General features: G+C 39.9%; 10 protein-coding genes and 1 non-coding gene across 11 annotated transcripts; 8 read left to right on the top strand and 3 right to left on the bottom strand.

Annotated features, from left to right (window-relative positions):
* Positions 1-146: 146 nt before the first annotated feature.
* On the bottom strand, positions 147-3,998 carry STE6 (ATP-binding cassette a-factor transporter STE6; the record flags this gene model as incomplete). Its single annotated transcript, XM_037290497.1, has 1 exon — positions 147-3,998. One exon carries the CDS (start codon positions 3,996-3,998, stop codon positions 147-149), a length of 3,852 nt encoding a protein of 1,283 aa, XP_037146392.1.
* A 411-nt stretch (positions 3,999-4,409) lies between these two features.
* On the top strand, positions 4,410-5,042 carry OPI3 (bifunctional phosphatidyl-N-methylethanolamine N-methyltransferase/phosphatidyl-N-dimethylethanolamine N-methyltransferase; the record flags this gene model as incomplete). Its single annotated transcript, XM_037290496.1, has 1 exon — positions 4,410-5,042. The coding sequence occupies one exon, from the start codon at positions 4,410-4,412 to the stop codon at positions 5,040-5,042; it is 633 nt and encodes a 210-aa protein (XP_037146391.1).
* A 188-nt stretch (positions 5,043-5,230) lies between these two features.
* Positions 5,231-5,302, bottom strand: HG535_0Gtrna9T. Its single transcript has one exon. It is a non-coding gene; the product is annotated as a tRNA-Thr (tRNA).
* A 643-nt stretch (positions 5,303-5,945) lies between these two features.
* HG535_0G05480 (aldo/keto reductase) lies at positions 5,946-7,073 on the top strand (the record flags this gene model as incomplete). Its single annotated transcript, XM_037290495.1, has 1 exon — positions 5,946-7,073. One exon carries the CDS (start codon positions 5,946-5,948, stop codon positions 7,071-7,073), a length of 1,128 nt encoding a protein of 375 aa, XP_037146390.1.
* A 1,270-nt stretch (positions 7,074-8,343) lies between these two features.
* Positions 8,344-9,045, top strand: CBT1 (Cbt1p; the record flags this gene model as incomplete). Its single annotated transcript, XM_037290494.1, has 1 exon — positions 8,344-9,045. One exon carries the CDS (start codon positions 8,344-8,346, stop codon positions 9,043-9,045), a length of 702 nt encoding a protein of 233 aa, XP_037146389.1.
* Positions 9,046-9,186: 141 nt separating this feature from the next.
* Positions 9,187-10,134, top strand: EMC3 (ER membrane complex subunit EMC3; the record flags this gene model as incomplete). The annotated part of the gene is made up of 1 exon (XM_037290493.1): positions 9,187-10,134. The coding sequence occupies one exon, from the start codon at positions 9,187-9,189 to the stop codon at positions 10,132-10,134; it is 948 nt and encodes a 315-aa protein (XP_037146388.1).
* A 247-nt stretch (positions 10,135-10,381) lies between these two features.
* Positions 10,382-11,536, top strand: NPA3 (GTPase NPA3; the record flags this gene model as incomplete). Its single annotated transcript, XM_037290492.1, has 1 exon — positions 10,382-11,536. The coding sequence occupies one exon, from the start codon at positions 10,382-10,384 to the stop codon at positions 11,534-11,536; it is 1,155 nt and encodes a 384-aa protein (XP_037146387.1).
* A 69-nt stretch (positions 11,537-11,605) lies between these two features.
* ADD66 (Add66p) lies at positions 11,606-12,439 on the bottom strand (the record flags this gene model as incomplete). The annotated part of the gene is made up of 1 exon (XM_037290491.1): positions 11,606-12,439. The coding sequence occupies one exon, from the start codon at positions 12,437-12,439 to the stop codon at positions 11,606-11,608; it is 834 nt and encodes a 277-aa protein (XP_037146386.1).
* A 594-nt stretch (positions 12,440-13,033) lies between these two features.
* LIA1 (deoxyhypusine monooxygenase) lies at positions 13,034-14,002 on the top strand (the record flags this gene model as incomplete). Its single annotated transcript, XM_037290490.1, has 1 exon — positions 13,034-14,002. The coding sequence occupies one exon, from the start codon at positions 13,034-13,036 to the stop codon at positions 14,000-14,002; it is 969 nt and encodes a 322-aa protein (XP_037146385.1).
* A 166-nt stretch (positions 14,003-14,168) lies between these two features.
* Positions 14,169-14,762, top strand: HAM1 (nucleoside triphosphate pyrophosphohydrolase HAM1; the record flags this gene model as incomplete). The annotated part of the gene is made up of 1 exon (XM_037290489.1): positions 14,169-14,762. The coding sequence occupies one exon, from the start codon at positions 14,169-14,171 to the stop codon at positions 14,760-14,762; it is 594 nt and encodes a 197-aa protein (XP_037146384.1).
* A 422-nt stretch (positions 14,763-15,184) lies between these two features.
* Positions 15,185-18,355, top strand: LOS1 (Ran GTPase-binding protein LOS1; the record flags this gene model as incomplete). Its single annotated transcript, XM_037290488.1, has 1 exon — positions 15,185-18,355. One exon carries the CDS (start codon positions 15,185-15,187, stop codon positions 18,353-18,355), a length of 3,171 nt encoding a protein of 1,056 aa, XP_037146383.1.
* Positions 18,356-18,898: the final 543 nt, after the last annotated feature.

Below are 18,898 nucleotides of genomic sequence, written 5' to 3'. Positions count from 1 at the left end.
ATAAATAGTAGCATTAAATTTTCGAAATTTGAAGTTTTACTAATTAATGTTGTCCCATCTAAACACTTGAAAATTCTGTTTCTTTCGAAAAAAAAATGTTTCAAAACTTTAATCATCTATGCACAGCTTTATAAATATAAAATGTCTTAATTGAGTTCCTCATTGAACGTCGAAATCAAGTTGTAAAAATCTCCTCGTTTCGTTAAAAGCTCATCAAAGAAGCCATGTTCAGTCACTCGACCATTCTTAAGAATCACGATTTCATTACAAGCCCTCATCATCTCTTCACAATGTGTGATAGATATTGTCAGCATTGTAGGTGGACCGGTTCTTACAAGTTCATTAATTATATGAGCGCTAACAGGGTCCAGAGCTGATGTACACTCATCAAGTATTAAAATTCTTGGCTTTCTCAAAAGAGCTCTGGCAATGCACAGCCTCTGAGCCTGTCCGCCGGATAGCAATTCGGAGTTGATTTCTGTCTCGAGTTCATTGGGGAGGGAAATTACAAAGTCAGATATTCCAGCATATTTCAATACATCGTAAATTTCAATCTCTAGAACATCGCGAACTATACCATATGTTAAATTTTCCCTCACTGTTCCAGGAAAAAGAACCGCCCTCTGTTCTACAACAGCAATTTGGTTTCTCAAATCATGTAACCCCCAATCGTTAATGTCAGTACCATCAATAAAAATTGAGTGAGGTGCTGGCTCATAAAGTTGTGTTAAAAGATACATCAAGGTTGACTTACCCGAACCAGACTCACCAACTATTGCAACAGTACTGCCGCGGAATAACTCCAGATTTAGGCACCTAAATACATCAACACTTTTGGCGGCAGGATATGAAAAGGTCAGGTCCCTAATGCTTATAAGTGTAGAGGAACCAGTGCCTTCGTTATTTATTGGGGCATGTCTAGAGCTCATTTTATCAAATTTCTCATCGTTAAAATTCTCATCCAGTATTCTATATAGCCATGTAGCAGCTCTTTGCCCTCTGGTAATGTCGGGAATTTGGTTAATTAAGGCGCTGCAACTCATAATCGTAAAAAGCAACAGTGTGAAAGTCTCGAACATATGCTGACTTGTGTATTCTCCATCTATAACAAGCTTCAGTGCAAAATAAAAAAGTATAGACTGAATGCATGTTGTCATTGCTTCAATAATCGCGACCCCCAACCCTGTAGCCATAAGTCGCCGTCCAGCAATTCTTCTCATACGATTTTCAAGCGTTTTATACTTTGCTAAGAAATGCCCCTCAACCTGTAAGCACCTAATAGTTTTAACCCCCGTTGAAATCTCATACAATAAATTCTCTAGATCAGCTACGGCTGATTTGTACTGGGTCTCGCATTTTTGCAGTGAAATTCCATAAATTGCTGAGAATACTATTATCAATGGAAACATTGAAATGCACACTAAACTCAATTTCCAGCCACTGACTAGTGCCCGTACTAACCCCAAAGTTGAAATCATCAGAAAGCTTGTGACAGCGCCCAGGTAATCAGTAACTAATGTTCTCAAATCCCGCAAATCATTCAATACCAGAGCAGATATTTCAGATTCCTTATTTGTGGACTGCAGAAACCAATCCAACTTCTTAAAGGTGATTGCTGTCATAGCCTCAGATCGTAGGTTCGTGATCCAATTTTCACTGCAATACCCCAATAAGCAATCTTTGAAAAACCCAAAAGAAGCATCAGCTGCCGCGACTCCTATTACTATAAATGACCATTTGAGAAGGTAACCTTCGGATCCTACATCATTTCCATGTGGCACGATTCCATTCAATAGAAAGCTAAAAGTGTATGAGAAAAATGGGTTTGCAGCGCCTGCTAACAATGAAAACACAACACCTAATACTAGAAGTGGCTTGGTGTGACTACTGCTCCACATTCTTTTGATTATGAGACGAATCGACATCAGTTTTTTTTTTGATTCAATTTGCTGCTTACTTTTGTGTGAGTTTGTCTCCATGATTTCGTTGCTTTTTATTCTCTGGACTTTAACTCTCACGGTCCCATTCATTCTAGGTTTGCTGTAAGGAAGGTCCTCGAATTTCGGGAAAAATTCTCTATCATGCTCCAATTTAGGTGTCTCTACATCCATATCAACATAGCTTTCCAATGCTATGTCTTTGATATGTTCTTCATCTACAGTTGTCAATTGTGAAATATTATCTAATTCGTCCGTGAGGGGACTAAAATGCTTCCAATGATAAAAATTACTTTTTATGTCATTTGTTAAAGAGTTTTGATAACCCTTTTCAATACATTCACCGCTCTCGAAAAGGTATACATAGTCCTCTGCTTCTATTTGATTCAAATCGTGCGTCAAGACTATAGTTGTTTTCCCTTTTCTCCATCTGCGTATAGCTTTCATGATCAAAATGCGATGCATGCCATCTAATGCTGATAGAGCTTCATCCAGAATCAGAATAGGTGGATCTCGCATGAAGGCTCGAGCAATCGCAAGCTTCTGCTGTTGACCACCACTGAGATTTACCCCTCCATTTCCAATTAAAGTCTCCAAGCCATTGGGTATGTCTAAAATAAATTTTTCGAGTAGGGAAATTCTGCAAGCAGCTTTCAATTGTTCATTCTTTTCATTCTCATTGTTGTTTCTTGACCCAAGTAATATATTGTTTCTTATCGTGTCATTGAAAATGTTGCACTTCTGCTCTACCAATAGAATATTGTCGACTAGCCAATTGGGATTTAAGCTCTTAGTATCACATCCGTTAATACTAATGTCACCCTCATAGTTCTCGTAAAACCCCAACAATAAATTTGATAGAGTCGATTTTCCTGAACCGGATTTTCCAACGATGAAAGTAGTATTCCCTCCAGTGAATACAAGCGATAGGTTATTTAAAACAAGATTTTTCGGTCTATTTGGGTAGGTAAATGAAATTTGATTGAAGGCTATTTTAGCTTGTGTAGCATCCAAATCGTATTGTACTCCTTGCTTTTGAGTGAACGAATTATTGCAGTTTCCTAGAGCGTCCGAAATCTGTTTTACAGCAACATTACCTTTTTGCAGAACAAGCAGTTGATGTAGAATTCCACTTATGGTTGCCCCAAGGAGGATACATGAATGGAAACAAGTTACTACATCTCCTATTTTCAGTTTTCCTTTGCGAACCATCGTCGATCCAAACCAAAAAGCCTGCACAAACATTGTCAGAGCCAAAAATCTTAGAATTGCTGTATTCGCGGCAGTATAAGCGCAAATATACAGAAAGCTTTTTCTGCTCTCTCTTATATGTTCTCTAAACTTTGCAACCTCTTTAAGTTGAGCGCACGAAAGCTTGACTAGCTTAGTGGCATTCATAGACCAGTTCATCAATTTAGAAGCTTGACTGGTCTGCTCGTTTTCCATCTTTACACTCTTTTCCACTAACCGGGAAAAGAAAAATGCAACAGCGATGATTACAGGGGCTGTGCACATTGTAATGAGAGTCAATGACCACGAATAATAAAAGGAGGTTCCGATTAAGGCAAGCATAGTTATGACACCTCTTGAAGCTACCGCAGAAGTTTCAGCGGACCCAGACCTTAATTCCTCAACGCACCGGTTCAGCTGCGTAAACTTCCCCGAAAAGTCCCCATTCATATCAAACCATGCTAGTGGCGTTGTCATGTACAACTCAAGTAGCCGCCTTCTGACGGAAAATCCCTGATTTTCACCGATTGACATCCATGACGATATCGAAGTCCACGTAATTGGAAGCGACGCACCACCCAACGTCATTATAGACATACTTCTTATGACCAATTCATGATGCAGCACACCCTTGTCCTTGTAGTTGTCTGCCTCAGCCAATAGATCAAACACTCGTCCGGTGAGTATTGTAGTCACTGGCAAAATTAGCCCCGCGGCAATCGTTGATACTAGAGCAGCAGTGACCACCAACATGTTTTTGCTGACATTTACGAACGTGTATAAATGGATCCTGCTGTAGCTCATTTTTCCCACACCCTCTGAAGAAAGCATTCAATATTCCATGTACTTTCATGTCGTTGTAGTAGCGTCTCCCCGGAAGATGTCCCCCATCTTTATATGCAACCTGTCAATAGCTATAACCACACAATACAATAGTAAATCGATAGTTGCTCTCCAGCGATAGCGGTTTCATCTATAAGATGGACCTTATGTAATTACTATATTCGGCATTCACAATGTCAAAGTCTTGAAACCTCATCTTCTTACTATCTTGTTTAGATTCCCCAATTTTTCACATGAAAAAGTACCCTCATTTTATCACATGGAGAATGAAAAGTACTATATTCATGCAAACAAGGCGAGTATATAAGGAAACAACTCTTTGAATTCATCTGAACAGCAGCTAGAGAGCTATCCCAGAGAAAGAAAGAGCAAGAATAGTCTTACGAAGTACTGGAAAAAATGAGCGAGGTTCTGAAACAACTGAAGGGAGTAGAAGAGTACTTCCAGGATATGGTAAGCACCGTGGACATCAACGACAGAAATTTGCAAATTGCCGCTTTTCTAATCGCTTTCAACCCCATATTTTGGAATATTGCGGCCCGCTTGGAGTACTACACAAAATTCATCACGAAGGTCACAGGCAGTGCTAAGAAAGGATGTTACCTGTTGGCAGTGGTCATCTTCGGTCTTGGGATCTTCCGTGACATGGCATTTCATAAGGCGTTAGCCTCGCAAGCTGTGACACCTGCTTTGAACCAAGACTACTTCAGAATCATTGGATACCTGCTTATTGGTAGTGGTCAGGTACTGGTGTGCTCTGCATTTTATCAGTTGGGTATTACTGGTACATATCTAGGTGATTATTTCGGAATCTTGATGGACGACATCGTCACTTCCTTCCCATTTTCTGTTTCTAACAATCCGATGTATCTGGGCTCAACTCTGTCATTTTTAGGCTACTCTCTTTTAGAAGGTAAGTTTGCCGGTGTTCTCGTCAGTTGTTTTGTCAACATGATGTATAGTTTTGCTACATCCTTCGAGGAGCCTTTCACTGCAAAAATCTATTCCGAGAAGGAAGCCAAACAGAAGTAAAACTGATGTATGCTCAGCTTTTGAGCATAAAGTGTATATATTTTTTAAATAATCATCTGCTAAGCAGTAGATTGTTATTATGTTTCATTTTATTATCCTGGCAAGCTTTTAGAGTTCCCCTTCATTGATATCAGTGTGACTCCCACCACACTCAAGACATTTCCTTCGTTATATTAGCTAAAAAAGAATGCCTCCTGTGGGAATTGAACCCACGATCCCCGCATTACGAGTGCGATGCCTTACCACTTGGCCAAAGAGGCGAACTACGCGTTGATTACAAAAACTTTTGGTTAGTAATATACACATAAGATCGGCAAGCACTGATTTCCGATTTCATTGTTACTATTTGGAAAGAATGTTTTCCTCGGCGTTGTCGATAGTAACTTGGTGTTGAAATATAAATCGATATTGTAAGATATATTAAAGAGATGACTTATATTTCAACATTTTGCATTTATGTTAGCTAAATGCTGCATCGTTCATTTATGAAACCATTGTTAAACTATGAATGTAGTACAAAACATTCCGTAAGGTTGGAAGTAACACTCCAGAATCACATCTTCTAACTTCTACCCACCAGGCTAGTCTAGTGGAATGGCACGATTTCTTAGTAAGCTCGTCGTTCGTCAACGTGCGTGTAGACCCGTATGATCGTTTTTCCAGAGGTGGGCAGCGTTCGAAGGCGGATTTCAACGGATTTCAACGGATATCAACGTTACGGAGGATTCAAGCGAATAGGGAAGATTGGGGGACAGCAGGTATATAAACAAGGGTTTCATAGTGATTAAGAACAAGCATTGTTTGAGACACAGAAAAAGCAAATCCGTCTTCCAGTAGCTGAATCCGAATCACAGATTGTTCTTCGGCACCTAATTTATCACTATTAAAAGTCCAATTGCTAATATGTCTGACTTATTGGCTACAGCTCCTGAACCTGCTACCGAGCTAGGTCGTGTTAGAGTGTTATCCAGCACAGCGGGTATCAAGGTCTCGCCACTAGTGTTTGGCGCTATGTCAGTTGGAGACGCATGGAGTGACTTTATGGGCTCGGTCGACAAAAAGCAATCGTTTGCTTTGTTGGATGCGTACTATGAAGCAGGCGGTAATTTCATCGACACAGCCAACAACTACCAAAATGAGCAGTCAGAGACCTGGTTGGGCGATTGGATGGCGGAAAGAAATATCCGTGACCAAATGGTGATTGCTACCAAGTTTACCAGTGACTACCGTTCTCACGCGTTAGGCAAAGGTAAGGCCGTCAACTTTGTTGGTAACAACAGGCGCAGTCTGCACGTGAGCGTGCGCGACTCGCTACGTAAGCTGAAGACCGATTATATCGATATCTTGTATCTCCACTGGTGGGACCACATGACATCTATCGAGGAAATTATGGACAGTCTGCACATCTTGGTGCAACAAGGGAAGGTTCTTTACCTCGGTGTCTCCGATACGCCAGCATGGATTGTTGCTGCAGCAAATTATTATGCTGTCTCCCATGGCAAAACACCTTTTACCGTGTACCAAGGTAGATGGAATTTGATGATCAGAGACCTGGAACGTGAAATTCTTCCTATGGCTAGACATTTCGGTATGGCTATTGTTCCATGGGATGTTTTGGGTGGCGGTAGATTCAAAACCAAAAAAACCATCCAAGAACTGAAGAGAACTGGGGGCCGTTTGCGTGGTTTCTTTGATGCCGACGAACAGACGGAGGCAGAGATCAAGATTAGTGAAGCGCTCGAAAAAGTTGCTAAAGAGCACGGCATAGAGTCAATCACATCTATTGCTCTTGCTTATATCCGCTCCAAGGCCAAAAACGTTTTCCCATTGGTGGGTGGAAGGAAGGTTGAGCATCTCGAGCAGAATATAGCCGCCTTGAAAATAAAGTTAACTGCAGAGCAGGTTAAATACCTGGAAAGTGTTGTGTCTTTCGACCTGGGTTTCCCTTTGAATTTTATTGGCGAGGATCCTAAGGTGACAAAGGTTCTTCCACCCTTCTCGGCTATGTCATTTGCTGCTAGTTTCGATTGAATATAAGGTTATAAATTTTTTTACTAAAATATAAAGTCAACGATCATCGTGATGATGTTTCGGGATCGTTGACATGTTTTTTTAGCGATTTATCTATTCTTCTGCAGCTTCTTTTCGATTACGCAGATAAATTTTCTTTACAGAAATGGTGTCCTTTGAGTTCACAATAACTTTTTTTCGAAGAAATTATTAACCTTATTTGCTTTCACGGTTCTTTTAGATGGTACTTGTTCTGAAATTGGAACATCTCCCTTTTTGTTTCTTTCCAATCTCTCGTCGCATAGAATGTGACGCCTTTTTTCGCTTCACACTCCTAAATCAAATATCTATGTCTCTGACTGTCATCATGTCGGTACTCTCTGAACCAGTGTAATAAAAGTATAAAATTCTCAAAAAAACCTGTTAGAATATGAGAACATTGGCAATACTGAGTCCGCAAACATGATGTTGCGTTTCAGGTGCTCTACCTGTTGAAATATAAATCATCTCTTTAATATATCTTACAATATCGATCTATATTTCAACAATAATCAATTCAAATTTCGACAATGAGATAACAACTAAACGAAATGAGGTTGAATATCCGGAAAAGAGGTCGATATTTATGTTTAAATTGTAGCTTTAAAACACCAAAAGAGAGCGATGCATAATGGATTTTACAATCATGAGCCCATAATTCCTCCTGTCATCGCGCCCTTTTTCCAGTTGTATAGAATCTGCATCACAACTGTTATCCCTTGTTCCCCCTCATGGATACCTCCGTGGTCGGATTCTTGCACTGCAAACGTCTCGAAATCAACTATGAGTCGGTAACACTTAAGAATCGATTAATATGCTGTTTGAGCTTCATTGCGCTCCATCTTACTTCATTCTCTTGCCTTTCTGTATCTAAAGAAATAGAAGTAGTACCTTGTACCAGAAATCTCGATAAGGAAACGATTTTAGAATGGTTGTCATAATCGAAGCTCGGGTGGGACCTTGCCGCCTAGAACATCGTGATAAGCATTACCGTGTGTTTTCCTCTCACTTCTACGATATCGATTTATTTTTCATAGTTTTTGTTAATCATAAACACAAGCAGTTTGTTCCTTGTTATTGCACTAAACAACGCTTTTTTTTTTGTTTTGTAGCTGTGTTATAAAATTCACCACTCTCTATCCAATTATGTAAATAAAACATGATTCATTCAACTCTATACCTTTAGAGGCCTCAAGTAGAAAAATAAAGCTGTGGAACATCACCAGTAATTATACTATTCAATTACAATAAGATGACTGCTCGAAGGGAATTCATATTGGATGCGCTGAATGCACCCAAATTTGTATATAGATATAAGTCTCGGGCCATAGGGAAAGATGCAAAATTGACGAGATCTTTGGAGCAGGAAGTTCAGACATGTAAATATCGGGAGATTCTTCAGAGCTGTAATACATTTGCAATTTTTGATTGGATAGAGGATAACACCACAAGAATCAACAGGCGTTATTATTGGGATAAGTTCATCAAGACCATACGCAATGACGTCCAGAAGGGAAACATCGCTTCTCTGACTGCTAAATTGAACAACACTGCCTTTTCAAAAGCTTTGCAAATCAAGAATCTCAAGAAGGCACAAGACTATAGGTGTTCTTTCTTCAGTGTTCAGACTGTCGACGGTCTCGAAACACTATTGCAGGCCTTCAATGTCGAGAACTGTAAGTTGAGATTGCATTCATTGGGATTGCGTGTTGTAGCACAGAGCGGTGAACCTGGGGGAAATAGTGTGGCGTCTTATATCCAGGCTCTATTGGAAGAGTCTACGAACATGTATACGAATATCAATTACGATAAGCTATTAAAGATCGCCAAAGCCTCAAAAAATCAGAGCGATCAATCTGGGAAGAGACTGCTTGAGAGCCTAGCAGAAAAGGGATTATCTACTCCCATTCTCGCAAATGAAGATACTTGGCTACTTGTTACTCGCACCCATTAAAAGTTGTTAAATAGTTTTAATCCTCTAGATAGACAAATCTTGTCTATTTTGCCAACATATGCCAAGAAACAGGGCTAATTTCACATATGAAATCAGACTAAATAGGACCGATTCGCCTCTGGGGCATGCGTTTTTGGAGATATGGCTTTCGGCCCATTCGAATGTTTTAGCACACTCTCTACGTTCCAACGACGTCGCGCTCTTAAGCTCAGTACTGAAAAAACCACAGCATCAAACAGAATAACAAGGGCCCGTGTCCTTACTAGAGCTTGTGCAATCGAGGAAACAATGCTGAAGGAAATTCTTTCGGTCATACGGTCAGATTCCACTTATGTGGTACCTGAATTGACTTTGGATCCGAAACTGAAGTATTGGGTATTGATTCCAATATCTATCGTTATGGTTCTAGCAGGGGTAATTAGACAATACATCATGAACCTCATTGGTGTCAAAGTCAAAGGGATGCCACGGGTAAAATTAACAGAGACACAACACATCAATAGAGTTCACGCATTACTAGGTAATGGTTCAAACCTATCGGAAGAATCATTTCAGATGAAAAGAGACTATTTGACAAAAGTAATGACAGAGACAAAATACCTTGCAAAAACCACCACTAAAGAAGGAGAAATGCAAAATTTATTCACGGATCCTAATACTTCAGATTCCATAACAAGAATGGCCAAGGGAAACCTCGCAAGCTTCATTCCTCAAACGATCATCATGTGGTGGGTTAATCACTTCTTCGCAGGCTTCGTCCTTATGAAACTTCCATTCCCACTAACTCCAAGATTCAAAGAGATGCTACAAAGCGGTATAATGACTCCAGATCTAGACGTCCGCTGGGTAAGTAGTATCTCATGGTATTTTATTTCGGTTTTGGGTCTCAATCCCGTATACAATCTGGTTCTGTCAGAAAGTAATGCAGCAGATGGCTTAGCACAGCAAAATTCAATGGGGGGCATGCCGGGCGAACCCAAACCAGAAGCAGTCATGAAGAATTTAGCCAATGACCTGACTATTGCCCCACAAGAGTCCTGTTTCGATGGAATCGAGCAAAGGGTACTCGGTAAATATTTATCGAAGTAAACTTAAATAAGCGCGAGATCATCAACAAGGGTGTGGAACTGGCCTTCGCAATCAGTATTGTCTTTATTAGTAGATACATTCAGAAGTTGTAAATAAGTCATTATAGACGGAAGCCTCATCTCAAGTGGTTATGAAAAGTCTCGAAGTACTCATCCAAGTCTTCAACATTTCAAAATATCAGCAAGCGAGACGGAAGTAGCCACCATTTGCTACACTGTTTTAACTGACTAAGTTTTCCTGGAAGAAAATGGCTCTGAGTACGGTGATATGTATTGGTATGGCAGGGTCTGGTAAGACCACATTCATGCAGCGTCTGAATTCACATCTGCGCAGCAAGAAGACAGCTCCATATGTAATTAACCTTGATCCTGCAGTTTTAAGGATTCCTTACGGTGCCAACATAGATATTAGGGACTCCATAAAGTATAAAAAAGTGATGGAAAACTACCAGCTAGGACCAAATGGTGCTATTGTGACAAGTCTAAACCTGTTCAGCACTAAAATAGACCAAGTGATTAAGCTAGTGGAAAAGAAAAATGAATCGCATAAGCATTGTATCATAGACACACCGGGTCAAATCGAATGTTTTGTCTGGAGTGCGTCTGGTTCCATCATAACCGAATCATTTGCCTCTACTTTTCCAACAGTAATTGCTTATATTGTGGATACTCCAAGAAATTCTTCGCCAACTACATTTATGAGTAACATGCTCTATGCTTGCTCGATACTTTATAAGACAAAACTACCAATGATTGTTGTATTCAACAAGACTGATGTATGCAAAGCTGATTTTGCTCGTGAATGGATGACTGATTTTGAATCTTTTCAGGCGGCCCTTAGGGAAGATCAAGACACTAATGGTACCTCCGGTATGGGTTCAGGATATATGGGATCTTTGGTAAACTCAATGTCGCTTATGCTTGAAGAGTTTTACTCACAACTAGACATGGTTGGGGTATCAAGCTTTACAGGCGAAGGTTTTGACGATTTTCTAGAAGCTGTTGATAACAAGGTAGGAGAATATGATGAATATTATAAAGCAGAAAGAGAGAAAATTTTGAAGGAAAAGGAAGAAAAGGAGAAAAAGAGAAAGGAAAAATCGCTGGATGGTCTGATGAGGGACCTGGGAATCAATGAGAATAAAACTGCTAAAAGTGATAACGAAGGGGCCGATGTTCTTAGCGATTTGGAGATCGATGATAATGATGGACTCGTCGAGAGAGACGAAGATGAGGGCGTTGAAAGAGAATATACCTTCCCTGGAGAGGAAAGAACTGAGGGAGAAATCAATTCGAAAAACGAGCCAGATTTACAGAAAAGATATCGGGATGCATTTGAAAGTGTGGCGAAAGACGCAAGCAGTCAAACCGCCGAAAACATTGCTAAATACATAAGGCAATAATATATAAACTTATCAGTAATATCTAATGAAACTCTGGAAAAAATTGTTCTAGAAGCTTGAAACAGACTTTTATATGTATATGCCGTCTACAAAAGAAGCTGGAATGGGCCGTGAACCATAAACACCCTTCCAAGAGATGGGTGGAGTGAGAGTTGATATTTTGGTCAATGAATGTATTATCTCCGGGAGGTGGTCACAAAATAAATGGGCATCCTCCGAATTGTCGCCTTCGTGTACAAAAACACTGGAATATTTGATGCTTTCTAAATTGGGCGCAGTTGCATTCAATAGATGATATGCAAATTTGAAAATTTGCTGATTAGTGGAGATCTCCTGCTGAACACTGTTGGCCGTGAACGTGAAGAGCGAAGTGGAAATTTCATTTGTCGATTCCTCATTTAAATGTAAGCCGCTTTGAAACCTCTGTATCATATCACCAACCGATCTTACCTCACATATTCCGTCTGAAAAAAAATTACTGCTGGTTCTGAAACTTACGGAAGCTGTTGCCATGACATCTTCGTCAAGCACGCCGAATGAATCAACGATTACCACTTCTCTTATATTGTATTCGACCACCAATGGCACTATAACTTCCTTGATGAAATTGTTTACATATCCTTGAATTATGGGAGTCCGTTGCTGCAGCACGTACAAAGATGATTGGTCACTGTAGAATAGCTCCAACCCAGTGGAGTATCTCTTATCTGGAGAAGATGTAAAAAGGACGGGTCTTTGCTGTTCATATACATAATCTAAGGGGCCAGTGAACGGATGAATGTAGGTGGAATCTAGGGACGTTACGAATTGGAATTCATCGGCTAACGAGTGCAACACCAAGTCAATGGTCAGTTGGGGGACGTTTCCGGTAGAAACTAGCGGAATTAACAAAGTTTTTGACATTACTACTTTCTATTTGATCGGTATGCTGTGCACTTTCCGGTGTTGATCAGCTTTTTCATGAGGCCATAAGATCCATGGCAGAGCTACAAAACTACTTTTGTATAAACAAGAAGAAAAAAACTAACGCAGAAAATGCCAGGAGTCTGAGAAATGGGCGCTATCGCATGGCAGTAGGACTGCATGGCTGTTAACGATGCTACGCTGCTACAGACGAGTTATGCTATGCAAAGCATTTGGCAGCTATCAGTGGGTAACATGAAATTCTGTAAGTATTGCCATCAAGTAAATCAAAAACTGTGCTTACGCTTGGAAATGAAGCTTGAAACTGTACAGTTAAGCAAGTGAACTACTCTGTGGTAGCATTTCGAAGCAGAGCTCATTAGTCTTTTTTTTTTTTTTTGTCTTTTTTTTTTTTAGCCATGCAGGAAGGCAGGTCGTTTAAAGCTCAATAAATTGTGAGAGATAGCGATGATGGCCTGGATGTTTCTGAAAAATTTTCAGATGTACCATACTATAAAGCATAGGTGCTTTACTGTTACAAGAATCAAAGACTGTGTTCTTGAAGATCCAACGTGAAAATACGGCAGATTCAAGATGTCGACGAATTTTGAGAGACACTTCCAGGAATCTGTAGACGGTTGCACATTAGAACAGCTGCGAGACATTTTGATCAACAAGTCCGGTAAATCACCACTCGCCAACAGATTTAGAGCGCTTTTTAACTTGAAATGTACTGCAGAAGAATTTGAATCGCAACCAGAAGAGGCACAAAAGGCTGTCAACTACATCTCGGAGGCATTTGGCGACGATAGCGAACTTTTGAAGCACGAAGTTGCCTACGTTCTGGGACAAACCAAGAATCTTAACTGTGCTATTCCACTGAGAAAAGCTACCTTGGATCAAAACCAACAATGTATGGTCAGACATGAGGCTGCCGAGGCTTTGGGTGCTCTGGGCGATAAAGATTCTCTCGACGTTCTTGAAACAGCGTTCAAGGAAGATCCTTCTGTTGACGTGAGAGCTACTTGCGAATTGGCCATTGACAGAATAAAATGGCAGCACAGCGAGAAGAAGACAAAGGAGAGCCTGCAACCTTCGCTATACTCCAGTATAGATCCAGCTCCACCCTTGGCCTTGGAGAGAGATTACAACGTCGAAGAACTGAAAGAACTATTGAATGACCCAAAGAAGCCTCTATTCGAGAGGTATAGAGCTATGTTCAGGTTAAGAGACATAGGTACGGATGAAGCAGCTCTGGCACTTGCAACAGGTTTCGATGATGACTCTGCCTTGTTTAAGCACGAAATTGCTTATGTTTTTGGCCAAATGGGTAACACTGTTGCTATTCCACATTTGGTCGAAGTATTGGGGCGCAAACAGGAGGCATCCATGGTTAGGCACGAAGCTGCTGAGGCCCTAGGTGCTATTGCAACAGGTGAAGTTTTGCCAGTCCTGCGCAAGTATTTGGACGACGAAGATCCGGTTGTAAGAGAGTCAGCTATTGTTGCCCTTGATATGTATGAGTATGAGAATAGTAATGAGCTGGAATATGCTCCTGCCTAAATATGGACAAAATTTCAATAGACCTAGATTAGTCTTCATGACGGGCGCTTTGTATTGAAGTATTTACTTTTTTTTCTTGCTTGTTGATGTTGCTTAAGAGACATCGCTTAATCATCATATCCATATGATATCAGTAACAAACAAAGAAGTGTAAAGATATACAAACATGCCACCCAAACGGATTACATTCATCACCGGTAATGAAAATAAGCTTAAAGAGGTGAAGATGATCTTGTCCACAGGGCCTAGTACTGAAAAGGATGAGACTCCCTTCGAGCTTGTCAATCTGCCATTAGATCTGGATGAAATTCAAGAGATTGATCTGGAAGCCATTGCCATACATAAATGCAAGCAGGCAGCTCAAAAAGTTGACAAAGGAAATGCTGTTTTTGTAGAAGACACAGCCTTGCGTTTCGATGCTTTCAATGGCTTACCAGGTGCTTACATTAAATGGTTTCTCAAGAGTCTAGGACTTGAGAAAATCGTTAAGATGCTGGAACCGTACGAAAACAAGGGGGCTCAAGCAGTCACCACAATCGCGTACGCAGACGAAAATGGAGAATTTCACACCTTCCAAGGCATTACGGAAGGCATCATCGTTGATTCTAGAGGTCCCACTGATTTTGGCTGGGATTCGATCTTCCAACCATTAGAATCAGGCGGCAAGACGTACGCTGAAATGAACAAGACAAACAAAAATTTGATCTCTCACAGAGGCAGGGCTTTTGAAAAATTCAAAAGCCACCTGTATAACAACTAGTGTAGTCCATATAAGCAGGCATGCTATTCCTTTACGTAAATTTACGTACAGCGATGTCAAAAACATGATGAAATTTTTTTCAATTTTTAAAGAAAATTATGGAAAAGCTAAGTCATCTCTCAATGTAGAGAAAGATCACAAAAAGACAAACTCTGCGTAGCTCTAAGGACAAGAAAAACTGCATTCAGCGCTTAGCTATTCGCATTGAGTATACCTATCCTTACATACTTTTTGAAAGTAGATTGCAGGTTCTGTGGTGATATTCCTGGGCGGGAACTTTTCAGAAGTTACAACAGATCAGTCCACAGTTAAGAGCCGCAGGGTTAGTGTGCGTGCGAGATAATCAGAAGAAGTATCAAAGTCGGCGGGTGCCTCCGAGTTTTATTCGTTTGACTTTCACTCTCGATATTAGTATAGAAGAAATGCTAAGCAGAATCCAAGAAGTCGTGGCGATTGCAAACAGTCCTGTGACTGACGCCGGAACAAAGAAACAGGCGTTAGATTTCCTAGCTCAGGTCAAAGCCGAACCTAATGCTTCACAGCTTTTTGTTTCACTTTTGAGTGATCCTAATTCTGACGATATTACAAGATTTGTTGCCTTGCAAGTGCTGACAGATTTAATAAAGCAAGGCAGTGCGGAGCAACAACAGTTGAACTATATTAAAACAGCATTCCTAGAGTTGCTTCGAGCTAAAATTAATGCAGGAACTCGAGATCCAGAGTATGTGAGGAATAAGATTGCTGAACTGGCCACGGGGCTGTTTTATAGAATGTATGGTGAAATAAACGGAGATCAATGGTCGTCTTTTTTTAGAGATGTGATTACATTATTGGGCATGGAACCATTAAAGGAAGGTCCTCTCCAAGCTCTTCCAAGTTTAGGTGTAGACTACTTTACAAGAATATGTGCATCGATTAACTCTGAAGTCGCGGACCAAACTTTCATTAGCTCAAGAGAAAATCAGTTGAGGAATAATAGTTTGAAGGATACAATGCGGATACGTGATATTGAGATGTTGGTCACAATTTGGCTCAACACTTTAAAAAGTCTGGTGCCGCAACAACAGCGGGACCTGGCAACTTTGACTCTCTCGTGTATCGGCTCTTATATTTCATGGATTGATGTCAATTTAATCGTCAATGAAATGTACATTACAGTCATATATGGATATCTAGATTTTGCTCAAACCAAAAGCGCCTGTGCTCAGTGTTTATGTGAAATCATCTCTAAAAAAATGAAACCAATGGACAAGTTGACCTTGTTAAGAATGTTAAATCTGACAGATAAGGTATCTTCGATTGAACACGATGACCTAGAGGTCTATGAGCAATTAGCTTGCCTTTCCTCAGCGGTTGGACTAGAATTGGCAAAAGTTTTTGATCAGGCTCTCGATTCTCCTCCAACTGATGAACTCCAGCAGGTTGCGACAGCTGCAGATGGTCAGATATTGACTCAAGTGGTACAACTAGTTTTAAGGTTCATGGAACATGAGTACGATTCAGTTACACAACAGTGTTTCCCGTTCATTTCACAATACCTTTCTGTTCTCAAGAAACAGTTTGCATTAGGTGGTAAGCCGGGCTCTGCAGTTGCAGTCAACTCTAAAAGAATTCCTTTGGATAATGATCATAAGGAATTCTTGATATCGCTCCTATTAGTCTGTTTCAAAAAAATGAAAATAGATGATTCTAGTGATGAGAATTCGGAAGATGAAATTGACGAATTCAACGAAACTATTAGAACCAAACTGAAAGTTTTTCAAGATAGTGTTGCGGTGATTAATCCAGATCTTTATCTCGACAGTATGTCTGGTCATATTCAAACCCTTTTGACAGGAACTGACTGGCGAGAATTAGAGTTGGCAATTTTTCAGATGCATAATTTAAGTGAAAGTATACGCAACAATTTGTTTGGAATAAACAAAAATGAAATTTTTAGCTCTCCAGCAGCAGTTTTAATGACTAAATTCATGCGTATTCTTTTGCAGACTTCATCAGTTTTTCTAATGGACAATTCTTACGTGCAAATTCTATTCTTTGAATTAGTAGTTAGACATTTCAACTTTTTGGGATCAGACGAGAAGGATGAGATTTCTCTTCTAAACATATTTTGTAGTCCTTTCGGAATGTTCAATCAAAGAGAAAAAGTAAGACTGAGAAGTTGGTATTTATTCACAAGACTTATTAAAATGACAAAACCAAAATTAGCCACACCAATATTGTCACAGATAATCGGAAAAGTTTCGCCTTTGCTCAATATTAAAGCTGTTGTTCAAGAACAAGATGGAACAGAAGAAGACACAATTTTTGATAGCCAGCTTTACCTTTTTGAAGGTGTCGGGTTACTGATTGGTTCGAATACTGATTCTAACTTTGACATTTTAGATGAAGTTTTAACCCCTCTATTTACAGCACTGGAAACATGTGTTTCATCGCAATTACAAACTCCAGCAGTTGTGTTGCAGTCACACCATCTCTTAATGGCTGTTGGGACGTTAGCAAGAGGTGTTCATGGCGGACTTGTTCCTGATAATCAAGTAAACAATACTCTTGTTAACAGAAAGCTTATCCATAGATCATTAATCGAAAAATTTTCTAACATCGCTGAAGTCGTATTGGTGGTTTTTTCATTTTTCAGCAAACACGAAAATGTGAGGGATGCATCTAGATTCACATTTGCTCGGTTAATTCCTATTTTGAATAACCAGGTAGTTCCATTCGCCAGTAAACTCATAGCTTTGTATCTAGAATCGGATTTGAGTACTGCAGAAATGAATGACTTTCTCGGTTTCTTGGGCCAAATGGTTCACATGTTTCATCACGATCAAGGTAGTTATCAATTATTTGATAGTTTGTTGACTCCAGTAATCAACAAGATTCACGTTGCTATGAGACAAATAGATGGCGAGGGGTCAATAGAGAACTCAGACTGGTCCAATGGCGGTATATCATCGACTGATAGCAACGGGAAAAACGTCGTCGTCACCGATTCGTTTAGAGATAAAATCTTGTTAAAAAAAGCATACTATGGCGTTTTACAATCTTTCGTCACCAATTCGGTCACTTCTTTACTACTAACAGATACAAACAGAGGAATACTGTCAACTGTTCTCATGGACTTGCTCACATACATACCAGAAGAAGTACAGGAAACGTCAACTGTAAAGCTTGCATTGAATGTGCTGGTAAGTTTCGTGCGTTGTTTTGGATCTGGTGAATGTACAGATGAAAATGACAAGAATGGTAAAAATATTGGTAAATTGGAGGGATTGAACGAATTTTTCATTACAAAGATCGTTCCATTGGTTTTTGAGATACCATTTAAGCCTGAGTATAAGTTTGATATCAAAGATGGTAGCTGCCGCGTGGTCGCCTGTGATCTTTCGAGACTACTGAAAGAAATCTATCGTCAAAGCGGCGGTGGTGCTGATATCAATTCAAATCCATGCTTGAAGTATATGGCCGAAGTGTATTTTCGACAAATTCAGTTTCCTTCGGCGCTTGGGCTGGAGCTAATACAAATGCTTGCAACACTCGATGGAAAAGCTTTTGAAAAGTATTACGTGGCCATGATCGGTTCTCTCTTGGCATAATTGCCCATTCAGAGGAGAAAACTTCATTCCATAAATGTTTATCTCCACTAATTGAGGCACGCACATGGCACTGAGGTAAAAAAGACTTTGATGTCATCAGTATCTCCATAAAGCGGCAACTAAACAAGAGGAAAATCGACTCATCCAAAAAAGGTGAGTCAGATTCAAATTCAAAAGACAAATAAATTGCAAAAACTCTTTCTCCTATATATAAGCATATGTACATGAATTTCTAGCATTCCAATAAGAACCTTGTATTTTCTACTGCTGTTATCATTGCAGCAAAGAAATGTTGCATCAAAAGATGTTGAGTTTGAGTAGGCTTATCAAAAGGAGAAATATTTCCGTTTACTTTGCTCAAAGGTGTCTCTTTTGTAGTACCTATATGATTCGTCTCTTTAGTACTTGAACTGAAAGCTTGCGAAAGAATAAAGCTCTCTGGCAGAGTTAGTCACTGCTATAGATTTAGTTCAAATATATGCAGATCACTGAGCATAACCAGACTAAACACTCTAGTTAGCTATATTGAGATCATTATATTTA

The sequence above is a fragment of the Zygotorulaspora mrakii genome, chromosome 7 (genome assembly GCF_013402915.1).
Source record: "Zygotorulaspora mrakii chromosome 7, complete sequence".
Taxonomy (NCBI): domain Eukaryota; kingdom Fungi; phylum Ascomycota; class Saccharomycetes; order Saccharomycetales; family Saccharomycetaceae; genus Zygotorulaspora; species Zygotorulaspora mrakii.
This window is presented reverse-complemented; position numbering and strand designations above follow the sequence as displayed.